At 63.8% G+C, this 25,712-nt stretch overlaps 3 protein-coding genes across 5 annotated transcripts; 2 read left to right on the top strand and 1 right to left on the bottom strand.

Annotated features, from left to right (window-relative positions):
- Positions 1–2,216: 2,216 nt before the first annotated feature.
- On the top strand, positions 2,217–7,582 carry LOC136305710 (phostensin-like). Its single transcript, XM_066209023.1, has 3 exons — positions 2,217–3,348; positions 4,986–5,205; positions 7,327–7,582. The coding sequence occupies exons 1-3, from the start codon at positions 2,749–2,751 to the stop codon at positions 7,344–7,346; spliced, it is 840 nt and encodes a 279-aa protein (XP_066065120.1). The 5' UTR covers positions 2,217–2,748; the 3' UTR covers positions 7,347–7,582.
- A 1,480-nt stretch (positions 7,583–9,062) lies between these two features.
- Positions 9,063–23,166, top strand: LOC136305708 (complement factor B-like). 3 transcript variants are annotated; one of them, XM_066209022.1, is made up of 19 exons: positions 9,063–10,305; positions 11,545–11,766; positions 12,562–12,747; positions 13,755–13,934; positions 14,850–14,945; positions 15,369–15,505; positions 15,936–16,074; positions 16,259–16,411; positions 17,290–17,391; positions 18,157–18,294; positions 18,574–18,671; positions 19,505–19,622; positions 20,260–20,410; positions 21,013–21,089; positions 21,417–21,520; positions 21,709–21,841; positions 22,156–22,205; positions 22,339–22,467; positions 22,511–23,166. In XM_066209022.1, the coding sequence occupies exons 1-19, from the start codon at positions 10,257–10,259 to the stop codon at positions 22,526–22,528; spliced, it is 2,280 nt and encodes a 759-aa protein (XP_066065119.1). In that variant the 5' UTR covers positions 9,063–10,256; the 3' UTR covers positions 22,529–23,166. The 3 variants fall into 3 exon arrangements, with proteins under 3 accessions (XP_066065119.1, XP_066065118.1, XP_066065117.1); XM_066209021.1 differs by having other exon boundaries at positions 9,064–9,739; positions 10,076–10,305; positions 22,339–23,166; XM_066209020.1 differs by having other exon boundaries at positions 9,064–10,305; positions 22,339–23,166.
- LOC136305713 (negative elongation factor E-like) lies at positions 23,116–25,579 on the bottom strand (the record flags this gene model as incomplete). The annotated part of the gene is made up of 7 exons (XM_066209027.1): positions 23,116–23,214; positions 23,347–23,449; positions 23,563–23,617; positions 24,125–24,269; positions 24,566–24,708; positions 25,281–25,315; positions 25,445–25,579. Coding segments are annotated over 7 exons (699 nt in total), but the record flags the coding sequence as incomplete, so codon positions are not given.
- Between the last annotated feature and the right edge of the window lie 133 nt (positions 25,580–25,712).

Here is a 25,712-nt window from a genome sequence, read left to right on the forward strand (position 1 = left end):
CCGGCCATTTGGGGGATTTTCTTTCTTTTTTTCCCCCTTTTTTCCGGAGACGCCCCCGGCGGAATTTTGGCATTTCTCCGAGGAGTTTCGGGGATTCCCCGCGGAATTTTGGGACCCTCGGGGACACCTGGGACACCCCCCGCCCCCCCCCCAAGGATTTCCTGGGATCCCCCCCCCCCGGATTTCCCGGAATTCCCCCAGAATTCCCGGACCCGCCCCCAGGATTCCCGGGATTCCCGCAGGATTCCCGGGATTCTTCCACGGCTCCTCTGAACTCCCGGGATGGCGGGGAGCCCCGGGCAGCGGGGGGGAGGCGATGCTGATGACGAGGGACGATGTCCCCAAATGTCCCCTCCCCGCGTGGCTCCACCGGCGCCGGCCTCAGCTCCCGCCCCGGGGCCTTGGTGGCCCCTGTCCCCAACCCTGGTGTCCCTGTCCCTGTTCTGGTGGCCTCGGTGGCCCCTGTCCCATCCCTGGTGGCCCTGTCCCTGTTCTGGTGGCCTCGGTGGCCCCTGTCCCATCCCTGGTGGCCCCTGTCCCCATCCCTGGTGTCCCTGTCCCTGTTCTGGTGGCCTTGGTGGCCCCTGTCCCATCCCTGGTGGCCCCTGTCCCTGTTTTGGTGGCCCCTGTCCCATCCCTGGTGTCCCTGGTGGCCTCAGTCCCATCCCTGTTGGCCCCTGTCCCCATCCCTGGTGTCCCTGTCCCTGTTCTGGTGGCCTCAGTCCCATCCTTGGTGTCCTTGGTGTCCCCTGTTCCATCCCTGGTGGCCACTGTCCCCATCCCTGGTGTCCCTGGTGGCCCCTGTCCCTGTTCTGGTGTCCCTGTCCCTGTTCTGGTGGCCCTGGTGGCCCCTGTCCCCTTCCAGGTGGCTCCAATGTCCCCAAGCCCGTTCCGTGTCCCTCAAACTCCGTCCCAGTTCCCTCCAGCAGCCCCAAATCCCACCCTGCTCCCTCCGTTCTGTCCCCACAGTGTCCCCGGTGTCCCCCCAGTGTCCCCAATGTCCCCCCAGTGTCCCTGGTGTCCCCTCAGTGTCCCCACAGTGTCCCTGGTGTCCCCACTGGGGGACGGCGGTGCCGGGCTGGACAATCCCATCCCAGTGCCCCCAGTCCCCCCAGTCCCCATCCCAGTTCCCTCCACCAGTTCCAAACCCCGTCCCATTTCCCCGTGCTGTCCCCCCAGTGTCCCCAGAGTGTCCCCAGTGTCCCCACGGGTGGATGACGGGACCGGACAGCCCAACTGGCCCTGTGCTGTCCCCACTGTCCCCTCAGTGTCCCCATTGTCCGCAGGCCGGGATGGCGCTGCCGGGCTGGCAGCTGACCCTGTCCTGTCCCCGGTGTCCCCTCAGTGTCCCCGGTGTCCCCTCAGTGTCCCCGGTGTCCCCGCAGTGTCCCCAGTGTCCCCACAGTGTCCCCAGTGTCCCCTCAGTGTCCCCATTGTCCCCAGGCCGGGATGGCGCTGCCGGGCTGGAAGCTGACCCTGTCCTATCCCCGGTGTCCCCTCAGTGTCCCCGGTGTCCCCACAGTGTCCCCGCAGTGTCCCCAGTGTCCCCTCAGTGTCCCCATTGTCCCCAGGCCGGGATGGCGCTGCCGGGCTGGAAGCTGCAGCTCCTGGAGCGGCGGCGCCGGGAGGACGAGGCCGCGCGGCGCCGGGAGCGCGAGCAGCGGGAGCGCGCGGCGCAGGTGCCCACCTGGAAACGGGAACTGCTGGAGCGGCGGCGGGCGCGGGCCGGGGGCACACCTGGGGGCGCACCTGAGTCTGGGGGCACACCTGGGGGCACGCCTGGCCCGGGGGGCGCACCTGAGTCAGGGGGCACACCTGAGCAGGACGCTCTGGGCGGGTCCCTGGCGCTGGCGCCGGGGCTGAGCCGCAGCACCGAGGGGCTGGAGAGATGTGCCCAAACCCCCCCCCGGGACCCCCAAACCCCCCCCCGGGACCCCCCAAACCCCCCCCCGGGACCCCCAAACCCCCCCCCGGGAGCCCCCAAATCCCCCCCGGGATTCCCAAAATCTCCGAGATGCCAAAAATCCTCCCCCAGATCCTGAAGATCCGCCCCGGGACCCCCCGAATTCCCCCCGGGACCCCCCAGATTCCCCCCGGGACCCCCAGGACCCCCCCCGGGGCTGCGTCAGCCGCCTGCGGAGCCGCTTTGTCCCCGAGGGTCCCCCCCGGGGTGGGGACGGCCCTGGAGGGGACGAGGGGCGCGGGGCGGTCACCAAGGCGGGGTCACCTGAGGGTCAAGGGTCAGCCAAGGACATTGGAGTGGTCAAAGGTCATGGGGGGGTCAGCGGTGTGGGGTCGCCTGAGGGTCAAGGGTCAGTGAAGGGTTTGGGGACAGTCGAGGGACAAGGGACGGTCAAGGGTCATGGATTGGTCAGCGGTGTGGGGTCACCTGAAGGTCGAGGGTCAGCCAAGGACACAGGAGTGGTCAGAGGTCATGGGGTGGTCACCAAGGCGGGGTCACCTGAGGGTCAAGGGTCAGCCAAGGCCGCGGGGACAGCGGCGACCCCCGGGGCGCTCCGGAGTTTGGGGACAGCAGAGGGACAAGGGACACCTGAGGGCCAGGGGGTGGCCCAGACCCCCAGGAGGGTCCCGGGTCACACCTTGGGGACACCCGAGGCTTTGGGGACGGCCAAGGGCGTGGCCCCGGGCTCACCGTCGGCCGTGGGGACAGCAGGGGGTGACAGAGTGACCGCGGTGGCCTCGGAGGAGGGACAGGGGACAAACAAGGGACAGGGCACGGTCAAGGGCATGGTCAGGAGCTGGAAGGCGGTGGAGGGACGGGGGGCTCAGGGGACACCGGGGACACAAGCGACAGTGAACGGCCACCAGCCCCCGGGGCCACCCAAGCCCTCGCTGACCGCACCTCCCGTCCCCGCCCCCGCCGTGTCACCCGTGTCGCGTCCCTCGGTGACACCTCCGTGCTCCGAGGGCGGGGCCGCGCTCTCGCCGGGGGTGGCCGTCCCGGTGTCCGGCGGTGTCCCCGTGTCCGGCGGCGGTGTCCCGGTGTCCGGCGGTGTCCCCATGTCCGGCGGCGGTGTCCCCGTGTCCGGCGGTGTCCCCTCGGCCGCGCGGGCTCTGTCCCCCCGCCGGGAGCCGCCGTGTCCCCCGCCGTGTCCCCACCCGGCCGTGCAGCGCCGCAGCGGTAACACCATCACCGTGCGGCCGCGCCGGGGCCCCGCGGGCGGGGGCGGCCCCGCGGGCGGCCCCGGGGTCCCCGCGGATGTCGCCGAGGCGCCCCCGGGGCCCCCCAAGAAGCGCTACCCCACGGCCGAGCAGATCCAGGTGATCGGCGGGTACCTGGCGCTGCCGCGCTCCTGCCTGGCCAAGAGCGACCCCCACCGCAAGAAGGTACGGCCGGCTCCGGGGCCACCTGTGTCACCTGGGTGTCACCTGGGTGCGATCTGTGTGTCACCTGTGTCACCTGTGTGCGATCCGTGTGTCACCTGGGTCACCTGTGTGAGCTCGGGGTCACCTGTGTGTCACCAGTGTCACCTGTGTGCGATCTGTGTGTCACCTGTGTGAGCTCGGGGTCACCTGTGTGAGCTCGGGGTCACCTGTGTCACCTGTGTGCGATCCATGTGTCACCTGGGTCACCTGTGTGAGCTCGGGGTCACCTGTGTGTGTCATCTGTGTGCGATCCGTGTGTCACCTGGGTCACCAGTGTCACCTGTGTGCAATCCGTGTGTCACCTGTGTGAGCTCGGGGTCACCTGTGCGCGATCCGTGTGTCACCTGGGTGCGATCCGTGTGTCACTTGGGTCACCTGTGTGAGCTCGGGGTCACCTGTGTGTGACCTGTGTCACCTGTGTTACCTTTTTGTCATCTCTGTGTCACCTGAGTGTCACCTGGGTGTCATCTCCGTGTCACCTGTGTCCCCCTCCTCGTGTCCCCTCTCTGTCCATCCCCCGTCCTTGTGTCACCTGTGTCACCTCAGTGTCACCTGGGTCACCTGTGTGTGACCTGTGTGTCACCGGTGTGTCACCTGTGTCGCCCCCGCCCTCCCATCCCTCCTTTAGGTCCTCTCGGGTCCCCCCAGGTGTCCCCGTGTCCCCCCCCAGGTGTCCCCCCCAGGTGTCCCCGCCCCCCGTTTTTGGGGGGTTCTGGTTCTCCCCCCGCCGTTACCCAGAATCCTCCGCGGCTCCCCCAAAACAGGAACCGGCTGTGGGGGAGGGGCAGGAGGCGCTTCCGGCCGCGGGGGGAGGGGCCCCTCCCCCACCCCGCCCGCCCCCCCCCGCCCCTCCCAAATTCCCGAATTCCCCCAAAGCTTCCACGGCCGCCGAGCCCCGCCCCGAAATTCCCAACCCCGCCCGGATTCCCACGATGTCCCCGAACGTCCCCAAACTCCCAGTGTCCCCAAAATCCCCCAAATGTCCCCAAATATGTGTCTCCAATGTCCGCAAACTGTCCCCAAATGTTCCCAATGTCCCCGATGTCCCCATTGTCCCCACTGTCCCCAGGGTCCCCAAATGTCCCCAATGTCCTAATTGTCCCCAGTGTCTCCAATGTCCCCAAACTGTCCCCCATGTCCCCATTGTCCCCCAGTGTCCCCATGTCCCCGATGTCCCCAAACTGTCCCCAATGTCCCCCAGTGTCCCCACTGTCCCCCATGTCCCCAATGTCCCCCATGTCCCCAATCCCCCCAGTGTCCCCGATGTCCCCAAAGTGTCCCCAATGTCCCCAATCCCCCCAGTGTCCCCGATGTCCCCAAACCGTCCCCAATGTCCCCCAGTGTCCCCACTGTCCCCAAACTGTCCCCCATGTCCCCAATCCCCCCAGTGTCCCCGATGTCCCCAAACTGTCCCCAAAGTCCCCAGTGTCCCCGATGTCCCCAAAGTGTCCCCCATGTCCCCAATCCCCCCAGTGTCCCCACTGTCCCCAAACCGTCCCCAATGTCCCCCAGTGTCCCCACTGTCCCCAAACTGTCCCCCATGTCCCCAATCCCCCCAGTGTCCCCGATGTCCCCAAAGTGTCCCCATTGTCCCCCAGCTGAAGATCTGGTTCAGCGAGCGGGATCTGGAGCGAACCTTCTCGTACCCGTCGGAGGGGGCGGCGCTGGCGGCCTGGGGACCCCCCGAGGAGCCCCCCGGGACCCCCCCGGGACCCCCCGGCGGCCGCGACGACAATGACGAGGAGGAGGAGGAGGAAGAGCCCCCTCCCCCCACGGGGGGGCTGCCGGGGGGGCTCCGGGGCCGCGCCCTGCTCGTCGGTGGGTGGAACCCGGGGGGCTTTGGGGCTCCTGGGAAGGGATTGGGGGGCTTTGGGAATGAATTTGGGGGGGATTTGGGGGGTTTGGGGTCCTGGGAAGGGATTTGGGGGGATTGGGGGGCTTTGGGAATGAATTTGGGGGGGATTTGGGGGGTTTGGGGTCCTGGGAAGGGATTTGGGGGGATTGGGGGGCTTTGGGAATGAATTTGGGGGGGATTTGGGGGGTTTGGGGTCCTGGGAAGGGATTTGGGGGGATTGGGGGGCTTTGGGAATGAATTTGGGGGGGATTTGGGGGGTTTGGGGTCCTGGGAAGGGATTTGGGGGGATTGGGGGGCTTTGGGAATGAATTTGGGGGGGATTTGGGGGGTTTGGGGTCCTGGGAAGGGATTTGGGGGGTTTGGGGTCCTGGGAAGGGATTGGGGGTTTGGGAATGAATTTGGGGGAGATTTGGGGGGTTTGGGGTCTTGGAAAGGGATTTGGGGGGAATTTGGGGGTCTTGGGAAGGGATTGGGGGTTTGGGGGCCTTTGGGAATGAATTTGGGGGGGATTTGGGGGGTTTGGGGCTCCTGGGAAGGGATTGGGGGGAATTTGGGGGTCTTGGGAAGGGATTTGGGGGGATTGGGGGGCTTTGGGAATGAATTTGGGGGAGATTTGGGGGGTTTGGGGTCTTGGAAAGGGATTTGGGGGGAATTTGGGGGTCTTGGGAAGGGATTTGGGGGGTTTGGGGGGCTTTGGGAATGAATTTGGGGGAGATTTGGGGGGTTTGGGGTCCTGGGAAGGGATTTGGGGGGTTTGGGGGGAATTTGGGGGTCTTGGGAAGGGATTTGGGGGGTTTGGGGGGAATTTGGGAATGAATTTGGGGGAGATTTGGGGGGTTTGGGGTCCTGGGAAGGGATTTGGGGGGTTTGGGGGGAATTTGGGGGTCTTGGGAAGGGATTTGGGGGGATTGGGGGCCTTTGGGAATGAATTTGGGGGGGATTTGGGGGCTTTGGGGCTCCTGGGAAGGGATTTGGGGGGATTGGGGGGCTTTGGGAATGAATTTGGGGGGGATTTGGGGGGTTTGGGGGTCTTGGGAAGGGATTTAGGGGGTTTGGGGGGAATTTGGGGGTCTTGGGAAGGGATTTGGGGGGTTTGGGGGGCTTTGGGAATGAATTTGGGGGAGATTTGGGGGGTTTGGGGTCCTGGGAAGGGATTTGGGGGATTTGGGGGGAATTTGGGGGAAATTTGGTGAAACTTGGTGGAATTTGAGGGGATTTGGGTGGAATTTGGGGGGAAATTTGGTGGATTTAGGTGGAATTTGGGGTTATTTTGGGAAATTTGGGGTAATTTTGGGGATTTTGGGGTTAGTTTGGGGGAATTTGGGGGATTTCGGGGTTATTTTGGGGTTATTTTGGGTAATTTTGGGTAATTTGGTGGAATTTGGGGTTATTTGGCGGTTATTTGGGGTAATTTTGGGGGATTTCGGGGTTATTTGTGGTTATTTGGGGGTATTTTGGTGGATTTTGGGGTTATCTTGGGGTAATTTGGGTAATTTTGAGGGATTTTGGGGTAATTTGGGGGATTTCAGGGTTATTTTGGGTCATTTGTGGTGATTTCGGGGTTATTTGGGGTTATTTTGGGGTTGTTTCAGGGTTATTTTGGGGGATTTTGGGTCATTTGGGGTGATTTCGGGGTCATTTTGGGTGATTTCGGGGTTATTTGGGGTTATTTGGGGGGATTTTAGGTCATTTGTGGTGATTTCGGGGTTATTTTGGGTTATTTTGGGGTTATTTTGGGTTATTTTGGGTCATTTGTGGTGATTTCGGGGTTATTTGGGGTTATTTTGGGGTTATTTTGGGTTATTTGGGGGGATTTTGGGTCATTTGGGGTGATTTCGAGGTTATTTGGGGTTATTTGGGGTTGTTTTGGGGGATTTTGGGTTATTTGGGGTAATTCTGGGGTTATTTTGGGTTATTTGGGGGGATTTTGGGTCATTTGGGGTGATTTTGGGGTTATTTTGGGTTGTTTTGGGGGTTTTCGGGTCATTTGTGGTGATTTCGGGGTTATTTGGGGTTATTTCGGGGTCATTTGGGGTGATTTCGGGGTTGTCTGGGGTGCCCCTGACCCCTCTCCCCCTCCCCAGACGAGTCCTGCCGTCGGTGACCCCGGCCCAGCCCCCCCGGGACCCCCAGCGCCGGCGATGGGGGAGGGGCAGGCCATGGCCGGACCCACGGACGGAGCCCCCCGCCCACCCGGGGGGGCCGGACATTCCCCCCGGCGGGGTCTGGGGGGTCTTCTCACCCCCTTTTGCAGCTTTTTTAGTACCGGGGGAGGGTCGGGTTTTTTAATTGGCCCTAACGAGGGGGTTTTTTAAGCTTAATTACGGTTTTTTATGATGGGGGAGGGGGGGCGAAGCCGCTTGAAAGGGGGGGGAGGGGAGGGGGCGGATTGGGGAGGGAAGGGCGGAAAAATGGCGCGGGATGGAGTAGGCCGAAGCCTGCGGCCTGCTCCTGTTGCCACGGCAACGAAGCCCGCGGCCCGTGTACTCCTAAAGCCCGCTCCCGAGCTCTATCGCGACGGTGACAATAAACGCCGACTATCGCGACAGTGACAATGAAACCGCCGCCGTGACCCCGCCCGGCGACTCTGGGGACGGGAGGCGGCCGAGGGGGAGACGTGCAAAACCACGGGAAACACACCAAAATCCGCGCCCGAAAATACCAACAGCGGGCGAAACCGCCTCGAATGAAGGGTTAGAAAGGGTAGTAAAGGGTTAAAAAGGATTTTAAAAGGGTTAAAACGGTAAAGAAAGGGTTAAAAAGGGTTATAAAAGGGTAAAAATGGTAAAGAAAGGGTTAAAAAAGGGTTAAAACGGTAAAGAAAGGGTTAAAAAGGGTAAAAACGGTAAAGAAAGGGTTAAAAAGGGTTCAAAAGGGTTAAAATGGTTAAAAGGGGTAAAAAGGGTAAAAAAGAGCAAAAAAGGGTAAAAAGAGTAAAAAAAGGGTAAAAACGGTAAAGGGTTAAAAAGGGTTAAAAAGGTTAAAAGGGTAAAAAGGGTAAAGAAAGGGTTAAAAAGGGTAAAAAAGGGTTAAAAGGGTAAAAAGGGTTAAAAAGGGTTAAAAACAGGTAAAAAGGGTAAAAAAAGGGGTTTAAAAAGGGTTAAAAGGATAAAAAGGGTAAAAACCGGTAAAAATGGTAAAACAGGCGTAAAAAAGGGTAAAAACGGTAAAGAATGAGTAAAAAGGGTTAAAAAGAGGGGTAAAAAAACGGGTAAGAAACGCTTCGAAAGAAGTCCCACGAAAGCCTAAAAACGGTTCGAACAAATCTCAGCGAAAACGCCGAAAAAGGCCCCGAAAACAACGAAACAAACCAACCGAGCCGCGCCGAGGACGCGCCAAAAACGCTCCAGCAGCTCAGGCCGGGCTCCAAATCCCTGGCGGCCAAAACTTCGGCGGCGTTTGGGGCCTTTCGGGGCGGTTCGAAGAGCGTCCCGGAGCGGCGGGGGAGTTTCGGGGCGCTGGGGACGTTCTCGGGGCGTAAATAACCGAAGGAGAAGGGAGATTGCCCGGGGGGGACGGTGGGGTTGTGCCCCCCGGGGGCGTCGCCTGGGGACGCGCCGGGAGGGCTGGCCGCCCTCGGGGCCGCGTGGGGATGAGAGGAGATTTTGGGGGATTAGAGATTTGGGGATGGGAGGAGATTTGGGGATGGGAGGAGATTTGGGGGGATTAGAGATTTGGGGATGGGAGGAGATTTGGGGATGGGAGGAGATTTGGGGGGATTAGAGATTTGGGGATGGGAGGAGATTGGGGGATGGGAGGAGATTTGGGGGGATTAGAGATTTGGGGATGAGAGGAGATTTGGGGATGGGAGGAGATTTGGGGGGTGAGAGGAGATTTGGGGATGGGAGGAGATTTGGGGGATTAGAGGAGATTTGGGGATGGGAGGAGATTTGGGGGATTAGAGGAGATTTGGGGATGGGAGGAGATTTGGGGATGAGAGGAGATTTGGGGATGGGAGGAGATTTGGGGGGTGAGAGGAGATTTGGGGATTAGAGGAGATTTGGGGGATTAGAGGAGATTTGGGGATGGGAGGAGATTTGGGGGATGAGAGGAGATTTGGGGATGGGAGGAGATTTGGGGATGAGAGGAGATTTGGGGATGGGAGGAGATTTGGGGGGTGAGAGGAGATTTGGGGATTAGAGGAGATTTGGGGGATTAGAGGAGATTTGGGGATGGGAGGAGATTTGGGGGATGAGAGGAGATTTGGGGATGGGAGGAGATTTGGGGATGGGAGGAGATTTGGGGATGAGAGGAGATTTGGGGATGGGAGGAGATTTGGGGATGAGAGGAGATTTGGGGGATGAGAGGAGATTTGGGGATGGGAGGAGATTGGGGGGATGAGAGGAGATTTTGGGGCAACTTTGGGGGATGAGAGGAGATTTTGGGGCAATTAAAAGTGTTTTCGCTCCCCGGTGTTCAGGGATCATTTTTGTGCCCCTCACCTGAGGTTTGGGGAGATTTGGAGCCGTTTTTGGGGACATTGGAGGCATTTTTGGGGTAATTAAACCCATTTCCGGGTTAATTAAACCCATTTGGGGGCCATTAATCCTGTTTTGGATTTAATTAAACCCATTTCCGGGTTAATCAAACCCATTTCGGGGCCATTAATCCCGTTTTGGCGTTAATTAATCCCATTTTCAGGTTAATTAAACCCATTTTGGGGCCATTTCAGGCGTTTTCCGTCCCCCCCGCGGGGCCCCCGCCGTCCCTTGGTGTCCCCTCGGCCACGGCCGTGACCTTTGACCTCTGTCCCCCCTCCCCTCCCCCCCGTCACTTCCCGGACACCGCGGGGGGGGGAGGGGCGGGGCTGTGACCCCCCGGACACTCGGACAGCTGGACAACTGGACACTCGGACAGCTGGACACGGGACAGAGGGACAGCTGGACAACTGGACACCCGGACACTGGGACAGAGGGACAGGGGAACAGCTGGACCCTCGGACACTGGGACAGAGGGACAGGGGAACAGCTGGACCCTCGGACACTCGGACCCTCGGACACTCGGAGGCCGGGCCATGGCCGGAGCCGTCCTGGGGCTGCTGCTGCTGCTGCCCCCGGCCCTCGGTCAGTGAGTGACCCCCGGGACCCACTGAGACCCCATAGAGACCCCACAGACCCCATAGGGACCCACAGGGACCCACAGGGACCCATAGAGACCCCATAGAGACCCCACAGACCCCATAGAGACCCACAGGGACCCATAGAGCCCCATAGAGACCCCATAGAGACCCCACAGACCCCATAGAGACCCACAGGGACCCATAGAGCCCCATAGAGACCCCATAGAGACCCCACAGACCCCATAGAGACCCACAGGGACCCATAGAGCCCCATAGAGACCCCATAGAGACCCCACAGACCCCATAGAGACCCACAGGGACCCATAGAGCCCCATAGAGACCCCATAGAGACCCCACAGACCCCATAGAGACCCACAGGGACCCATAGAGCCCCATAGAGACCCCATAGAGACCCCACAGACCCCATAGAGACCCACAGGGACCCATAGGGACCCATTGAGACCCCATAGAGCCCCACGGAGATCATAGAGACCATAGACACCCCATAGACACCCCATAGAGACCCATAGAGACCCACACCTGCCCCACAGAGCCCCACAGAGCCCCATAGAGACCATAGGGACCATAGAGACCCATAGAGACCCCACACCTGCCCCACAGAGCCCTACAGACACCCCATAGAGCCCTATAGAGCCCCATAGAGACCCTTAGAGACCCCACACCTGCCCCACAGAGCCCTATAGACACCCCATAGAGCCCCATAGAGACCATAGAGACCCATCGGGACCATAGAGACCCATAGGGACCATAGAGATCCATAGAGACCCCACACCTGCCCCATAGAGCCCCATAGAGCCCTACAGACACCCCATAGAGCCCCATAGAGCCCTACAGACACCCCATAGAGCCCTATAGACACCCCATAGAGCCCCATAGAGCCCTACAGACACCCCATAGAGCCCCATAAAGCCCTACAGACACCCCATAGAGCCCTATAGACACCCCATAGAGCCCCATAGAGCCCTACAGACACCCCATAGAGCCCCATAGAGCCCTACAGACACCCCATAGAGCCCCATAAAGCCCTACAGACACCCCATAGAGCCCTATAGACACCCCATAGAGCCCCATAGAGCCCTACAGACACCCCATAGAGCCCTATAGACACCCCATAGAGCCCCATAGAGCCCTACAGACCGCCCACAGAGCCCCATAGGGACCCCAAACCTGCCCCACAGACCCCCCCATCCCCCCCCCCCACTGACTCTCCCCTCCCCCCCAGGTGTCCCCACCTCCCCTCCCCCCTCGGCGCCCCCCCCCGGCTGTGACCCGGCGCTGGCGCCCATCGAGGGGGGCTGGGGGCAGCTGGTGGGGGGAGGGGCGGTGCTGCTCTACCGCTGCCCCCCCGGCAGCGCCCCCTCCCCCACCGCCCTGCGCCGCTGCCGCCCCGACGGGACCTGGGAGCCCCTGCCCGGGGGGGCGGCCGCAGCCCCCCGCTGCCAAGGTGGCCTTTGGGGCCCGGGGGGGATTGGGGGGGATTGGGGGGGATTTGGGGGGTCCGGGGGAGGATTTGGGGGGTCCTGGGGGGGATTTGGGGGGTCCGGGGGGGGTTTGGGGGGTCCTGGGGGGGCTTTGGGGGGTCCGGGGGGGATTTGGGGGGTCCTGGCGGGGGATTTGGGGGGGTTCGGGGGGATTTGGGGGCTCCTTATTTATTTTTGGGGGGTTCTCTGGTTACTTTGGGGTCCCTCACTGTTATTTTCGGGGTCCCTGGTTATTTTCGGGGTCCCTCACTGTTATTTTCGGGGTCCCTCACTGTTATTTTCGGGGTCCCTCACTGTTATTTTCGGGGTCCCTGGCTATTTTCGGGGTCCCTCACTGTTCTTTGGGGTCCCTCACTGTTATTTTCGGGGTCCCTGGTTATTTTCGGGGTCCCTCACTGTTATTTCGGGGTCCCTCACTGTTATTTCGGGGTCCCTCACTGTTATTTCGGGGTCCCTGGTTATTTTCAGGGTCCCTGGTTATTTTCGGGGTCCCTCACTGTTCTTTGGGGTCCCTCACTGTTATTTCGGGGTCCCTGGTTATTTTCGGGGTCCCTCACTGTTATTTCGGGGTCCCTCACTGTTATTTCGGGGTCCCTGGTTAGTTTCGGGGTCCCTCACTGTTCTTTGGGGTCCCTCACTGTTATTTTCGGGGTCCCTCACTGTTATTTCGGGGTCCCTGGTTATTTTCGGGGTCCCTCACTGTTATTTTCGGGGTCCCTGGCTATTTTCGGGGTCCCTGACCGTTCTTTGGCCCCCAGCCGTGTTCTGCCCGGCGCCGCTGGAGTTCGAGCAGGGCTGGTTTTACCCGCGGGGCGGGCGGCACGCCCCGGGCTCGGTGCTGCGCTACGGCTGCTCGGGGGGCTTCAGCCTGCGGGGACCCTCCGAGCGCCGCTGCGGGCCCGGGGGGCGCTGGGAGGGGCCCGACCCCGTCTGCGACGATGGAAGTGAGGACTGGGGGGCTCGGGGGGGGAGTTGGGGGGGAGTTGGGGGTGGATTTGGGGTCCTGGGGGCAGTTGTGGGGTCCTGGGGGGGGTATTTGGAGTCCTGGGGGGAGTTGGGGGGTCCTGGGGGGGAATTTGGAGTCCTGGGGGGGACTTGGGGGGGAGTTGGGGGGTCCTGGGGGGGATTTGGAGTCCTGGGGGGGAATTTGGAGTCCTGGGGGGAATTTGGAGTCCTGGGGGGGACTTGGGGGGTCCTGGGGGGAGTTGGGAGGTCCTGGGGGGAATTTGGAGTCCTGGGAGGGAATTTGAAGTCCTGGGGGGGAGTTGGAGTCCTGGGGGGCACTTGGGGGGTCCTGCGGGGGAATTTGGAGTCCTGGGGGGAGTTGGGGGGTCCTGGGGGGAGTTGGGGGGTCCTGGGGGGGGGTATTTGGAGTCCTGGGGGGAGTTGGGGGGTCCTGCGGGGGAATTTGGAGTCCTGGGGGGAGTTGGGGGGTCCTGGGGGGAGTTGGGGGGTCCTGGGGGGGGTATTTGGAGTCCTGGGGGGGATATTTGGAGTCCTGGGGGGAGTTGGGGGGTCCCACGATGTCACTGGGGGTCCCTGGGGGGGTCCTGGGGGTTTTTTTGGGAGGCCTTGAGGGCTCCTGGGGGTCTCAAGGTGTCATTGGGGATCTCTGGGAGGGTCCGGGAGGGCTTGGAGGGATTCCGGGGTGTTTTTTGGTGATATCCAGTGGGGGCTTGGGGCTGCTTTGGGGTGGGTTTTCGGTAGGTTTTGGTGGGGTTGGGTGGTCTCGCGGTAGTTTTTGGCTGGTGCTCGGCTCTTTTGGGGTGGTTTTGGGCTGGTTTTCGTGGGTTTTTTGGGCTGTTTTCATGCTCTTAACTCCCCGTCCTCCCCCAGCCGGTGACTGCCCGGCCCCGGCCATTCCCCCGGGCGGGTCCCTGGGTTGGTTTTGGCTATTTTTTGGGGTGATTTTCGGAGCGATATTTGAGGTTTTTATGCTCTAACCCCCCAGCCGGTGACTGCCCGGCCCCGGCCATACCCCCGGGCGGCTCCATGGAGGGATCGCGGTCCCGGTTCTCCGTGGAGGGGCTGGTTCGGTTCCGCTGCCGCCCGGGGCTGCAGCTCGTGGGCTCGGCCGAGCGCCGCTGCCTGGAGGGCGGAACGTGGAGCGGCACCGAGCCCCACTGCCGGGGTGAGGAGGGCTCCCGGGGCAATTTGGGGGCTTTGTGGGGGTCCCGGAGGGCTTTTGGGGGATCCTGGGGGGGTCCCAGATGGTCGCGGGGTGGGGGGGGACGACACTTTTCTCGCCCTTTTCCCCCCCTCGCGTTTCTCACCATTTCCTGCTCACGTTTCCCACCATTTCTCCCCTCACGTTTCTTGCCCTTGTCGTCTCACGCTTCCCTCCCTTTCCCCCCTCACGTTTCTCACCGTTTTATCCTCCTGCTTCCAGCTTTCTGTCCCCTCGCGTGTCCCGCCCTTTTTGTCCCCTCACGTTTTCCCGCCCTTTTTGTCCCCTCACGTTTTCCCGCCCTTTTTGTCCCCTCACGTTTTCCCGCCCTTTCCCCCCCATTTCCTGCCGTTCCCCCCCCAACATTTTCCATTCTTTTTCCCCTCAGATTCCTCTGTCTTTTCTCCTCATGTTTCCCCCTCTTTTCCCCCTCAGGTTCTGACCATTTTATCCTCATGCCTCCTGCTTTTTTCCCCTCACGTTTCCCTCTCTTTCCCCCTCCCATTTCTCACCATCTTCCCCTCACGTTTCTGACCATTTTATCCTCATGCCTCCTGCTTTTTGACCCTCCCATTCCCCACCCTTTCCCCCTCACATTCCCCACCTTTTCCCCTCACGTTTCTCACCATTTTCCCCTCCCATTTCTCACCATTTTCCCCTCCCATTCCCCACCCTTTCCCCCTCACGTTTCCCTCCCTTTCCCCCTCACATTCCCCACCTTTTCCCCTCACGTTTCTCACCCTTTTCCCCTCCCATTCCCTCCCTTTCCCCCTCGCATTTCCCTCCCTTTCCCCCTCCCGTTTCCCTTTCTTTCCCCCTCCCATTCCCCCCCTTTCCCCTCCCGTTTCTCACCATTTCCCCTCACGTTCCCCCCCGCAGACCCCAACTCCTTCGACACCCCCGAGGACGTGGCCGAGGCGTTCCTGGCCTCCCTCACGCAGACCGTGGAGGTGGCCGAGGCCAACACCACCCACGGTGGGGGTCCCGGGGGTCCCGGGGGTCTTGGGGGGGTTCCCGTGGTCTCAGCCCACCCCAGACCCGACGGCGAGGGGATCTCAGGGTCCGGGGGGGCTCAGGGTGGTCTGGGGCGGGGGGGGTCCCAGTGGTTCTCGGGGGGTCTGGGGTCTGTCCCGGTGGTCCTAGGGGGGTCCTGGTGGTCCCGGGGGTCTCACTGTCGGGGGTCCCCAGCCCCCAGACCCCGTGTCCAAGCGGTGGATCCGGCTGGAGGCGGGATGGGGACAGTCCCGGGGGTCTCACGGGGGTCTGGGGCAGTCCCGGGGGTCTGACGGGGGTCTGGGGCAGTCCCGGGGGGCTCAGGGTGGGCTCAGGGCAGTCCCGGGGGTCTCAGGGACGTCCCCGGGGGTCTGACGGGCTCTCCCGGGGGTCTCCCGCCCCCAGACTCGGTGTCCAAGCGGCGGATCCGGCTGGAGGCGGGCGGGTCGCTCAACGTGTTCCTGGTGCTGGACGCCTCCCGCAGCGTGGACCAGCGGGACTACGAGCACGCCCGCAGCGCCCTCAGCGAGCTGGTGGAGAAGGTGGGGGATAGCCCCCAAAACCGGCCCCAAAACCGGCCCCAAAACTGCCCCAAAACAGCCCCAAAACTGCCCCAAAAACAGCCTCAAAACAGCCCCAAAACAGCCTCAAAACAGCCCCAAAACAGCCTCAAAACAGCCTCAAAACAGCCCCAAAACAGCCCCAAAACTGCCCCAAAACAGCCCCAAAACCGGCCCCAAAACTGCCCCAAAACTTCCCCAAAACAGCCCCAAAACAGCCCCAAAACAGCCACAAAAACAGCCCCAAAACCAGCCCGGGACCCCTTAAATCCCCTTTAACCCCCACAAAGCCCCTAGAGACCCCACAAATCCCCATTAAACCCCACAGATCTCCCCTTTCAACCCCACAAATCCCCTTTCAACCCCACAAGACCCTTTCGGGACCCCCTAAATCCCGTGTGGGACCCCCCAGATCGCCAGCTACGGGACGGCCCCGCGCTACGGGGTGATCACGTTCGGCTCGGAGGCGCGGGTGGTGCTGAGCCCCCTGCACCAGAGGGCGGCCAACAGCGCCTGGGTGCGGGAGCAGATCGAGGGGCTGAGTCTGGACGGTGGGTCTGGGGTCCCAAATGGGGTTTGGGGGGGATTTGGGGGGATTTGGGGTCAGGGAGCAGCTCCGGGGGCTCAGCCTGGACGCTGGGTTTGGGCTCTGGGGGATTTTCTGGGTTCCCCCGTGTTCCATGGGATTTCTCGGGGGGTTTGTGGGGGTCTCTCTGACCCGCCCTGTCCCCCCAGCGCACTCGCAGGCCCCGGGCACCAACCTGGCCGGGGCTCTCCGTGCCGTGTACGAGCTGCTGGTGCAGCAGGAACGGGCGGAGCGGCTGCGGGGGCTGCGGCCGGCGCCGGTCACCAACAGCACCCGCCACGTCATCGTCATCATGACCGACGGTGGGACCCGGAAACCCCCGGAATCACCCCAAAAATGCCCCAGAAACCACCCCCAAAACCACCCGAAAAAACTGCCCCAAAACCGCCCCAAAACCGCCCCAAAAATACCCCAAAACCGCCCCAAAAATACCCCAAAAATCACCCCAAAAACCACCCCAAAAACCACCCGAAAAAACCCCAAAAACCACCCCAAAACCGCCCCAAAACCACCCGAAAAAACCGCCCCAAAACCACCCCAAAACCGCCCCAAAAATACCCCAAAAATCACCCCAAAGTCCGCCCCAAAAATACCTCAGAAATCACCCCAAAAACCGCCCCCAAAACCGCCCCAAAGACCCCGCCACGTCATCGTCATCATGACCGACGGTGGGACCCCGAAAACCCCCGGAATCACCCCAAATTCAAATTTGGGACCCCCCAAACCCCCCCAGGACCCCCCAAATCCCCCCTGGGACCCCCCAAACCCCTTTAAAACCCTCAAATCCCTTCTGGGATCCCCCAAATCGCCCGAATTCCCCCCCAGGATCCCCCCAAACCCCTCCTGGGACACCCCAAACCCCCCAAATCCCCCCTGGGACACCCCAAATCCCCCCGTGACCCCCCAAACCCCCCCAAACCCCTCCTGGGACACCCCAAACCCCCCCAACCCCCCCTGGGACCCCCCAAACCCCCCAAATCTCCCCCCAAATCCCCCCAATCCCCCCTGGGACACCCCAAATCCCCCCATGACCCCCCAAACCCCCCCAATCCCCCCTGGGACACCCCAAATTCCCCCTGGGACCCCCCCAACCCCCCCCGGGACCCCCCAAACCCCCCAAATCTCCCCCCAAATCCCCCCAACTCCCCCCGTGACCCCCCAATCCCCCCGTGCCCCCCAGGCCAAGCCAACATGGGGGGCTCCCCGGTGCCCGTCCTGCACCAGATCCGGGAACTGCTGAGCATCGGGAGAGACCCCCGGGACAGCCGAGAGGACTTCCTGGGTGGGGGGTCCTGGAGGGCATTTGGGGGGGATTGGGGGGTCCCGGGGGGTCCCTGGGGGGATTTGGGAAGTTCCTGGAGGGATTTGGGGGGTCCCGGGGGGGATTTGGGGTGTCCCGATGGGTGCTGGGGGGATTTGGGGAGTTCCTGAGGGGATTGGGGTGGATTTGGGGGGTCCCGGGGGGTCCCGGGGGGGATTTGGGGGGTCCCGGGGGGAATTTGGGGGGTCCTGGGGGGGATTTAGGGGGTCCCGATGGGTGCTGGGGGGATTTGGGGAGTTCCTGAGGGGATTGGGGTGGATTTGGGGGGTCCCGGGGGGTCCCTGGGGGTCCTGGGGGGTTTGGGGGTGGGTTGGGGGTCCCTGGGGGTGTTTAGGCTGTTTTGGGTTTTTTTGGGGGGTGTTTCCGGGTGTTTTTGGGGCGCGTTTTGGGGGGGTTTTAGAGTGGGGTTCGGGTGGTTTTGGGGGGATTTTTGGGGATTTCGGGGGGGGTCGTTTTTTGGCAGTTTGAGAGTGGGTTTTGGGGTGGTTTTGGGGTATTTCTGGGCTGTTTTTTTGGGGTATTTTGGGGTGTTTTTTGGGGTGGTTTTGGGGTGGTTTTGGGGTATTTCTGGGCTGGTTTTAGGGGTGGTTTTGGGGTGGTTTTGGGGTATTTCTGGGCTGGTTTTAGGGGTGATTTCAGACTGTTTTTTGGGGTATTTCTGGGATATTTTTGGGGGTATTTTGGGGGGGTTCTGCCCCGCCCTGACCCCCCCGTCCCCCTCCCCAGACGTTTACACCTTCGGGCTGGGGCTGGAGGCCAACAGGGAGACCCTGAACGCTCTGGGGTCGCACAAGGACAAGGAGAGGCACACCTTCTTCCTCAAGGACATCGAGGACCTGCAGGAGGTCTTCCACCGCATGATCGGTACCCGGAACCGCCCGGAAAACAGCCCAAAACACCCCAAAACCAGCCCGAAACAACTCAAAACCAGCCCAAAACACCCCAAAAACCCCAAAACAACCCCAAAACAGCCCAAAACACCCGGAAATACCCCAAAACAACCCAAAACATCCTGAAACCGCCCTGAAAACAGCCAAAAACATCCTAAATACCCCAAAACACCCCAAAACCAGCCCGAAATCCCCCCAAATCCCCCCAAATTTCCCCAAATCCCCCCAGTCCCCCAAATGAATCCCCCCCCAGACGAGAGCTCCACGCTGGGGCTGTGCGGGCTGAGCCTCGAGTTCGGCAGCGCCGACGACAGAGAGAGAAACCCCTGGGAGGTGACGGTGATCGTGACGGTAAATGCACCTGGGACACACCTGGGGACACCTGGGACACACCTGGGGACACCTGGGACACACCTGGGGACACACCTGGGGACAGCTGGGACACACCTGGGGACACCTGGGCCAGCTGGGACACACCTGGGCACACCTGGGGACACACCTGGGACACACCTGGGACAGCTGGGGACACACCTGGGGACAGCTGGGGACACACCTGGGACACACCTGGGACAGCTGGGGACACACCTGGGCACACCTGGGGACACCTGGGACACACCTGGGACACACCTGGGGACACCTGGGACACACCTGGGGACACACCTGGGGACACACCTGGGGACACACCTGGGGACACACCTGGGGTCACCTGGGGACACCTGGGGACACACCTGGGGACACCTGGGCACACCTGGGGACACACCTGGGGACACACCTGGGGACACCTGGGACACACCTGGGGACACCTGGGACACACCTGGGGACACACCTGGGGACACACCTGGGGACACCTGGGACACACCTGGGGACACACCTGGGGACACACCTGGGGACACCTGGGGACACCTGGGACACACCTGGGACACACCTGGGGACACACCTGGGGACACCTGGGGACACCTGGGGACACACCTGGGGACACACCTGGGACACCCAAAATACACCTGGGGCTCATGGGGACACCTGGGGGTCAGAAGTCACGCCCGGGGACACCTGGGGTCCCAGGGACACCTGGGCGGCGATGGTGAGGAGCGGTCCCAGGTGAGTCGGGCCCCGGGCGTGGCTCGGGGGCTCCCGGGGGTCCCGAGCCCATCTCGGGGGGTCCCTGAGTGCCCCGTGCCCCCCAGCGGCCCGAGCGGGGCAAGGAGCGCTGCCAGGGGTCGCTGGTCTCGCCCTACTTCGTGCTGAGCGCCGCCCACTGCTTCAGTGCCGACGATGAACCCGCCTGGCTGGGCGTGGACATCGGTGAGGGACACCTGCCACACCTAAAAACACACCTGGGACACACCTGGGGGGGCCGGGGGACACACCTGGGACACCTGGGACACACCTGGGGGGGCCGGGGGACACACCTGGGACACACCTGGGGGGCCTGGGACACCTGGGACACACCTGGGGGGGCCTGGGACACACCTGGGGACACCTGGGGACACACCTGGGACACACCTGGGGGGGCCGGGGGACACACCTGGGACACCTGGGACACACCTGGGGGGGCCTGGGACACACCTGGGGACACCTGCCACACCTGGGGGGGCCTGGGACACACCTGGGACACCTGGGGACACACCTGGGACACACCTCGGGGGGGGCCGGGGGACACCTGGGGACACCTAAAAATACACCTGGGGACACACCTGGGACACCTGGGGGGGATGGGGACATACCTGGGATGCACCTGGGGGGTCCTGGGACACCCAAAACACCCCTGGGACACACCTGGGCACACCCGGGGCACCCCTGGGGCACACCTGGGCACCCCTGGGGCACCCCTGGGCACACCTGGGCACCCCTGGGGCACCCCTGGGCACACCTGGGCACCCCTGGGCACACCTGGGCACCCCTGGGCACACGTGGCCCCGGCGTGACCCGCGTGCCCCAGGCCCGGGGCAGCACCGGCGGGTGTCGGGGCTCTTCCTGCACCCCCAGTTCCTGCCCAAGTCCCGCCAGGACCGCGGCGTCCCCGAGTTCTACGACTTCGACGTGGCCCTGGTGCAGCTGGAGAGGAGCGTGGGGCCCTCGCCCTCCCACCGGTCCGGGGGGTCTGGGGGGTCCCTGGGGGGTCCCTGGGGGGGATTTGGGGGTGTTTGGGGCTGTTTCCGGGGTGATTTGGGGACGTTTTGGGGCGTTTGTGGGGTCTTGGAGGGGGGTTGGGGGGCCTGAAGGGTCCCTGGGGGATTTTGGGGGGGTTTGGGGGTCCCTGAAGGATTCTGGGGGGATTTGGGGGGTCCCTGAGGGATTTGGGGGGGATTTGGGGGGTCCCTGAGGGATTTTGGGGGGGTTTGGGGGGTCCCTGAAGGATTCTGGGGGGATTTGGGGGGTCCCTGAAGGATTCTGGGGGGATTTGGGGGGTCCCTGAGGGATTTTGGGGGGATTTGGGGGGTCCGGAGGGTGTTTTGGGGTTGCTTTGGGGGGGCTGGGGTGGTTTGGGGTGATTTTGGGGTGGGTTTTTGGGGTTTTCTGGGTTCCAGGGGTGATTTTGGGGCACTTTGGGCTGTTTGGGGGGGGTTGAGCTGATTTTGGGGGGGTTGAGCTGATTTTGGGGGGTTTGGGCTGGTTTGGGGGGGGTTTGGGGTGATTTTTGGGGGGTTGGGGCTGGTTTTGGGGGCGCTGACCCCCCGCGTGTCCCCCCCAGCCCCATTTGCATCCCCTGCACCGAGGGGGCGGCGCGGGCGCTGCGGCTGCCGGAGAGGAGCTCGTGCCAGGAGCACCGTGAGCCCCCCGGGACCCCCAAAAACACCCCAAACTCCCCCCGGGACCCCCAAAAAACACCTGGGACCCCCAAAAAACACCTGGGACCCCCAAAATCCACCCGGGACCCCCAAAACACCCCCAAACCCCCCCTGGGACCCCCAGACACCCCCTGGGACCCCTCTGAGACCCTTTGGGACCCCTGGGACTCCCCGTGGGAACACCTGGAACCCCCCTGAGATCCCTTGGGACCCCCGTGTGACCCCCCCATGACCCCTGACCCCCGTGTGACCCCCGTGTGACCCCCCCATGACCCCTGACCCCCGTGTGACCCCCGTGTCCCCCCAGGCCGGCTGCTGCTGCCCCCCAAGAACGTGGAGGCGTTCTTCCTGAGCCCCCGGGGCAACGCGGGGCTGAAGCGGCAGCAGGTGCTGCTCAAGCTGGGGGACCAGGTGGGGACACACCTGGGGACACACCTGGGGACACACCTGGGGACACCTGTGTGTGACACCCGTGTGTGTGACACCTGGGGACACCCGTGTGTGTGACACCTGGGGACACCTGTGTGTGTGACACCTGTGTGGGACACACCTGGGGACACCTGTGACCCCCAGGTGACCTCTGACCTCTGTGTCCCCAGCGGGGTCCGTGCGAGGCCGACGCCCTCCGGGCCCCGCCCTACGCCAACGTCTCCACCCTCGATGACGTCATCACCCCGCGCTTCCTCTGCTCGGGGGGGCACGAGCCCCGTGTGGACCCCAACGCCCGCTCCGGTACGGACCAGTATAAACCAGTAGGGACCAGTGCAGCCCCACACCGACCCCGAAGGGGCTCGTCCCTTCCCCCAGTTTGTCCCAGTCCCCCCTCAGTCCCTCCAGTCCATTTCCAGTCCATTCCCAGTCCCCCCAGTCATTCCCAGTCTCTCCCAGTCCCCCCAGTCCCTCCCAGTCCCCCCAGTCATTCCCAGTTCCCCCCAGTCGCCCCCAGTCCCCCCCAGTCATTCCCAGTCCCTCCCAGTCCCCCCAGTCATTCCCAGTTCCCCCCAGTCGCCCCCAGTCCCCCCAGTCATTCCCAGTTTCCTCCCCAGGTGACTCCGGCGGCCCCGTCGTCGTCACCTGGGGGAAGCGGCATTTCCAGGTCAGGGGGGACACTGGGGGGACTGGGACAAACTGGCGGGCGTGGTCGGCTGGGGCGTGGTCCCTGACCCCGGTTTGACCCCTGGTGGGCGTGGTCGGCTGGGGCGTGGTCCCTGACCCCGGTTTGACCCCAGGTGGGCGTGGTCAGCTGGGGCGTGGTCCCGCCCTGCGAGCGGTGCCGCTCCCCGTCCTTCGCCCGCGATTTCCACGTGAACCTGTTCGAGGTGCTGCCCTGGCTGAGGGAGAGGCTGAAGGACGAGGACCTGGGGTTCCTCCCCTGACACACCTGGGGACACCTGGACACACCTGGGGTTCCTCCCCTGACACACCTGGGACACCTGGGGACACCTGGACACACCTGGACACACCTGGGGTTCCTCCCCTGACACACCTGGGACACCTGGGGACACCTGGACACACCTGGACACACCTGGGGTTCCTCCCCTGACACGCCTGGGATACCTGAGATACAACTGGGGATACCTGGACACACCTGGGGGAACACCTGAACATACCTGGACACACCTGGGACACCTGAGATACACCTGGGCATACCTGAACACACCTGGGGACATCTAGATACACCTGGGGTTCCTCCCCTGACACACCTGAGATACACCTGGACACACCTGGAGACACCTGGGCACACCTGCACAGAGCCTAGAGCTACCTTGAACGGGGCTGGACAGACCTGGAATTACCCGGGACACACCTGAACACACCTGGACGTGACCTGGCAGCCTCTGGCCGCACCTGAACACACCTGGACGCGTGTCGTGGCCGGATCCGGGGGCTCCCCAGGTGTCCCCTGGCTATCCCTGTCCCCTCCCCCATGACAATAACCCCCCAGGTGACACCAAACACCCCCAGGTGACACCAAACCCCTCCAGGTGACACCAAACACCCCCAGGTGACGACGAACGTCCTTTATTGTCCCCCGAACAAATCCTCGTTGTAAACCACCTGCGAGCGCTTGTCCCGGTGCGAGCCCTTGGCGCTGTTCTTCACCGCTGGGGGGCACGGGGGGGGTCAGGGGGGCTGGGGACACCGGGGGACACCCAGGGGACCCCAAAACCCGCCAGGGGACACCCAGGGACCCCCCAGGGACCCCCCAAATTCATCCTGGGACCCCCCAGACTCACCCAGGGACCCCCAGAGCGATTTCCCGGTGGCGGCGTCCAGCAGCGGCTGCTTGCGGGCGATGCTGACCTTGAGCTGCACGTCCTGGACCACGGCCCCGTTCAGCTGGGGGGGCAAAAACGGGGGGTCAGGGACCCCAAAACCACCCCAGAGCCCCCCAGAATCCCCCCAAAATCCCCCCAGAGCCCCCCAAAATCCCCCAGAGCCCCCAGCCCCACCTCGGCCATGGCCTGGTCGGCCGACTCCATCTTCTCGAAGGTGACGAAGGCGCAGCTGAGGGGACAGCGGGACGCTCAGGCGTGGCCACGCCCCCACACGGGGTGGACACGCCCCTACACACCTGAAGGTCCTGGCCACGCCCACGCTGGGGGCACCACCCACTGCGGCCACACCCATCAAGCCTCAGCCCACCTGTGACCGTGCCCAACTTCAGCTCCACCCAGAGGTCCTGACCACACCCAGGACCCCCCTGACCACGCCCACAGAGCCACACCCATAGGCAGACCACACCCAGGATCCCTGACCACACCCTCCACAGCCTCACCCACCTTTAGCTTCACCCACAGGTCCTGACCGCACCCAGGACCCCCTGACCACGCCCACAGAGCCACACCCATAGGCAGACCACACCCCACCCACTTTTAGCTCCTCCCATCACTGGCCACATGCCCAGACCCCACCCCATTTAGCCCCTCCCACAAGCACCACCCACTTCCTGGGCGCGCCCACAAAGCCTCAATGCCGCCACCCGTGGCCCCGCCCACCCCCGGCCCCACCCACTTGCGGGGCGTGTCCATGGAGAGGTCGATGATGGCGCCGAAGGGGCCGAAGGCGGCGCGGAGCAGCTCCGGGCTGAGCTCGGCGCCGTGCACGTACAGAGTGTTCCCCTTGCGCGGGGGGCGGCGCTCGGGGAACGAGTCCGACCCTGGGCCCACCGGGGTCAGAGGTCACCGGAACAGGGCAGGGGTCACGGGGACGGGGCAGGGGTCACGGGAATGGGGGCAGGGGTCATGGAAACGGGGCAGGGGTCATGGAAACGGGGCAGGGGTCATGGAAACGGGGCAGGGGTCACAGGAATGGGGGCAGGGGTCTGGAAATGGGAACAGGCCCTGGGACTGGAGACCCCCCGGGCTGGAGAACCCCCCCAGACCCCCCCAGGACCCCCCCAGACCCCCCCAGGACCCCCCCAACCCCCCCCGGCCCCCCCAGCCCCCCCCGTACTCCGGAAGGTTCCGTCTCTCTCTCTCCTCTCGTCGCTCTCGGATTCGGGGTCCCACTCCAGGCTCCTCCCCCCACGCTCGGGGGGCTCCCCCCGCGCCCCTCCCCCCTCGGCGTCCCGCAGCCGCTCGGTGGCGCTGACGAAACTGGGGGGGGGAGGGGGGGTCAGGGGGGCCCAAAAACCCCCCAAAACCCCCAAGAGACCCCAGACCATCGTGGGAGGAGCCCAGACCCACGTGGAGCAATCAGGGGGTCCCCAAAAACCCCACACCCACCCGGGGGGGTCCCCAAATCCCCCAGACCCCCAAATCCACACAGGGGAACCCCCAAACTCCCAGACCCACGTGGGAGGAAGATCAAGGGGTCCCCAAAACCCCCAGACCCACGGGGGCTCCCCCAAACCCGCGGGGGCTCCCCCAGACCCCCAGACCCACGGGGGGGGTCCCCAAGCCCCCAGACCCACGGGGGCTCCCCCAGACCCACGGGGGGCTCCCCCAGACCCACGGGGGTCACCCCCAAGCCCCCAGACCCACGGGGGGCTCCCCCAGACCCACGGGGGCTCCCCCAAGCCCCCAGACCCACGGGGGGCTCCCCCCAGACCCACGGGGGCTCCCCCAGACCCACGGGGGGCTCCCCCAGACCCCCAGACCCACGGGGGGCTCCCCCAGACCCACGGGGGCTCCCCCAAGCCCCCAGACCCACAGGGGGTCCCCCTCACCTCTCATAGAGCGATTTCCTCTGGGGGCGGCGTGACTGCGGGGGGAGGGGGAGATTTGGGGTGACCGGGGGGATTTTTTTTGGGGGGGGGTGTCCCCCCCGGCTTTGAGGGACCCCCCAGGCCGAGGGAGGGTCCCCCCCCGCCCAGTCTGGGGGTCCCGGTACCTCCTGGGGGTCGTCGTCGGCCGAGACGCTGCGCTGGAAGGGCTGGAAGGTGGGGGTGGGGCCCTTCTCGGGGTCCTGCGGGGGTCGCAGAGGAGTTGGGGGGTCCCTGAATGTCCCCGGGCTCCCCCCGGGGCTCTGGGGGGGTCCCCGGGGGGGGTCTGAGGGTCCGGGGCCGGTTTTGGGGGGACCCAGGGGGGGAATTTGGGGGTCACGGGTGAGAACTGGGGGGATCTGGGGGGTCCTGGGGGGGAGCGCGGGGGATTTGGGG

The sequence above is a fragment of the Chamaea fasciata genome, unplaced genomic scaffold (assembly GCF_029207755.1).
Source record: "Chamaea fasciata isolate MVZ Bird 193981 ecotype frontalis unplaced genomic scaffold, bChaFas1.0.hap1 SCAF_591, whole genome shotgun sequence".
Lineage (NCBI taxonomy): Eukaryota > Metazoa > Chordata > Aves > Passeriformes > Sylviidae > Chamaea > Chamaea fasciata.

Bases quoted from the DNA above. Each gene is read 5' to 3' on its own strand.
- LOC136305710 (XM_066209023.1), top strand. From the start codon at position 2,749: ATGGTCAGGAGCTGGAAGGCGGTGGAGGGACGGGGGGCTCAGGGGACA. The intron at 3,349-4,985 runs GTACGGCCGGCT...ATTGTCCCCCAG, and splicing joins GCGACCCCCACCGCAAGAAG to CTGAAGATCTGGTTCAGCGA. The intron at 5,206-7,326 runs GTGGGTGGAACC...CCCCCTCCCCAG, and splicing joins GGGCCGCGCCCTGCTCGTCG to ACGAGTCCTGCCGTCGGTGA.
- LOC136305708 (XM_066209022.1), top strand. From the start codon at position 10,257: ATGGCCGGAGCCGTCCTGGGGCTGCTGCTGCTGCTGCCCCCGGCCCTC. The intron at 16,075-16,258 runs GTGGGTCTGGGG...CTGTCCCCCCAG, and splicing joins CGAGGGGCTGAGTCTGGACG to CGCACTCGCAGGCCCCGGGC. The intron at 16,412-17,289 runs GTGGGACCCGGA...CGTGCCCCCCAG, and splicing joins CATCGTCATCATGACCGACG to GCCAAGCCAACATGGGGGGC.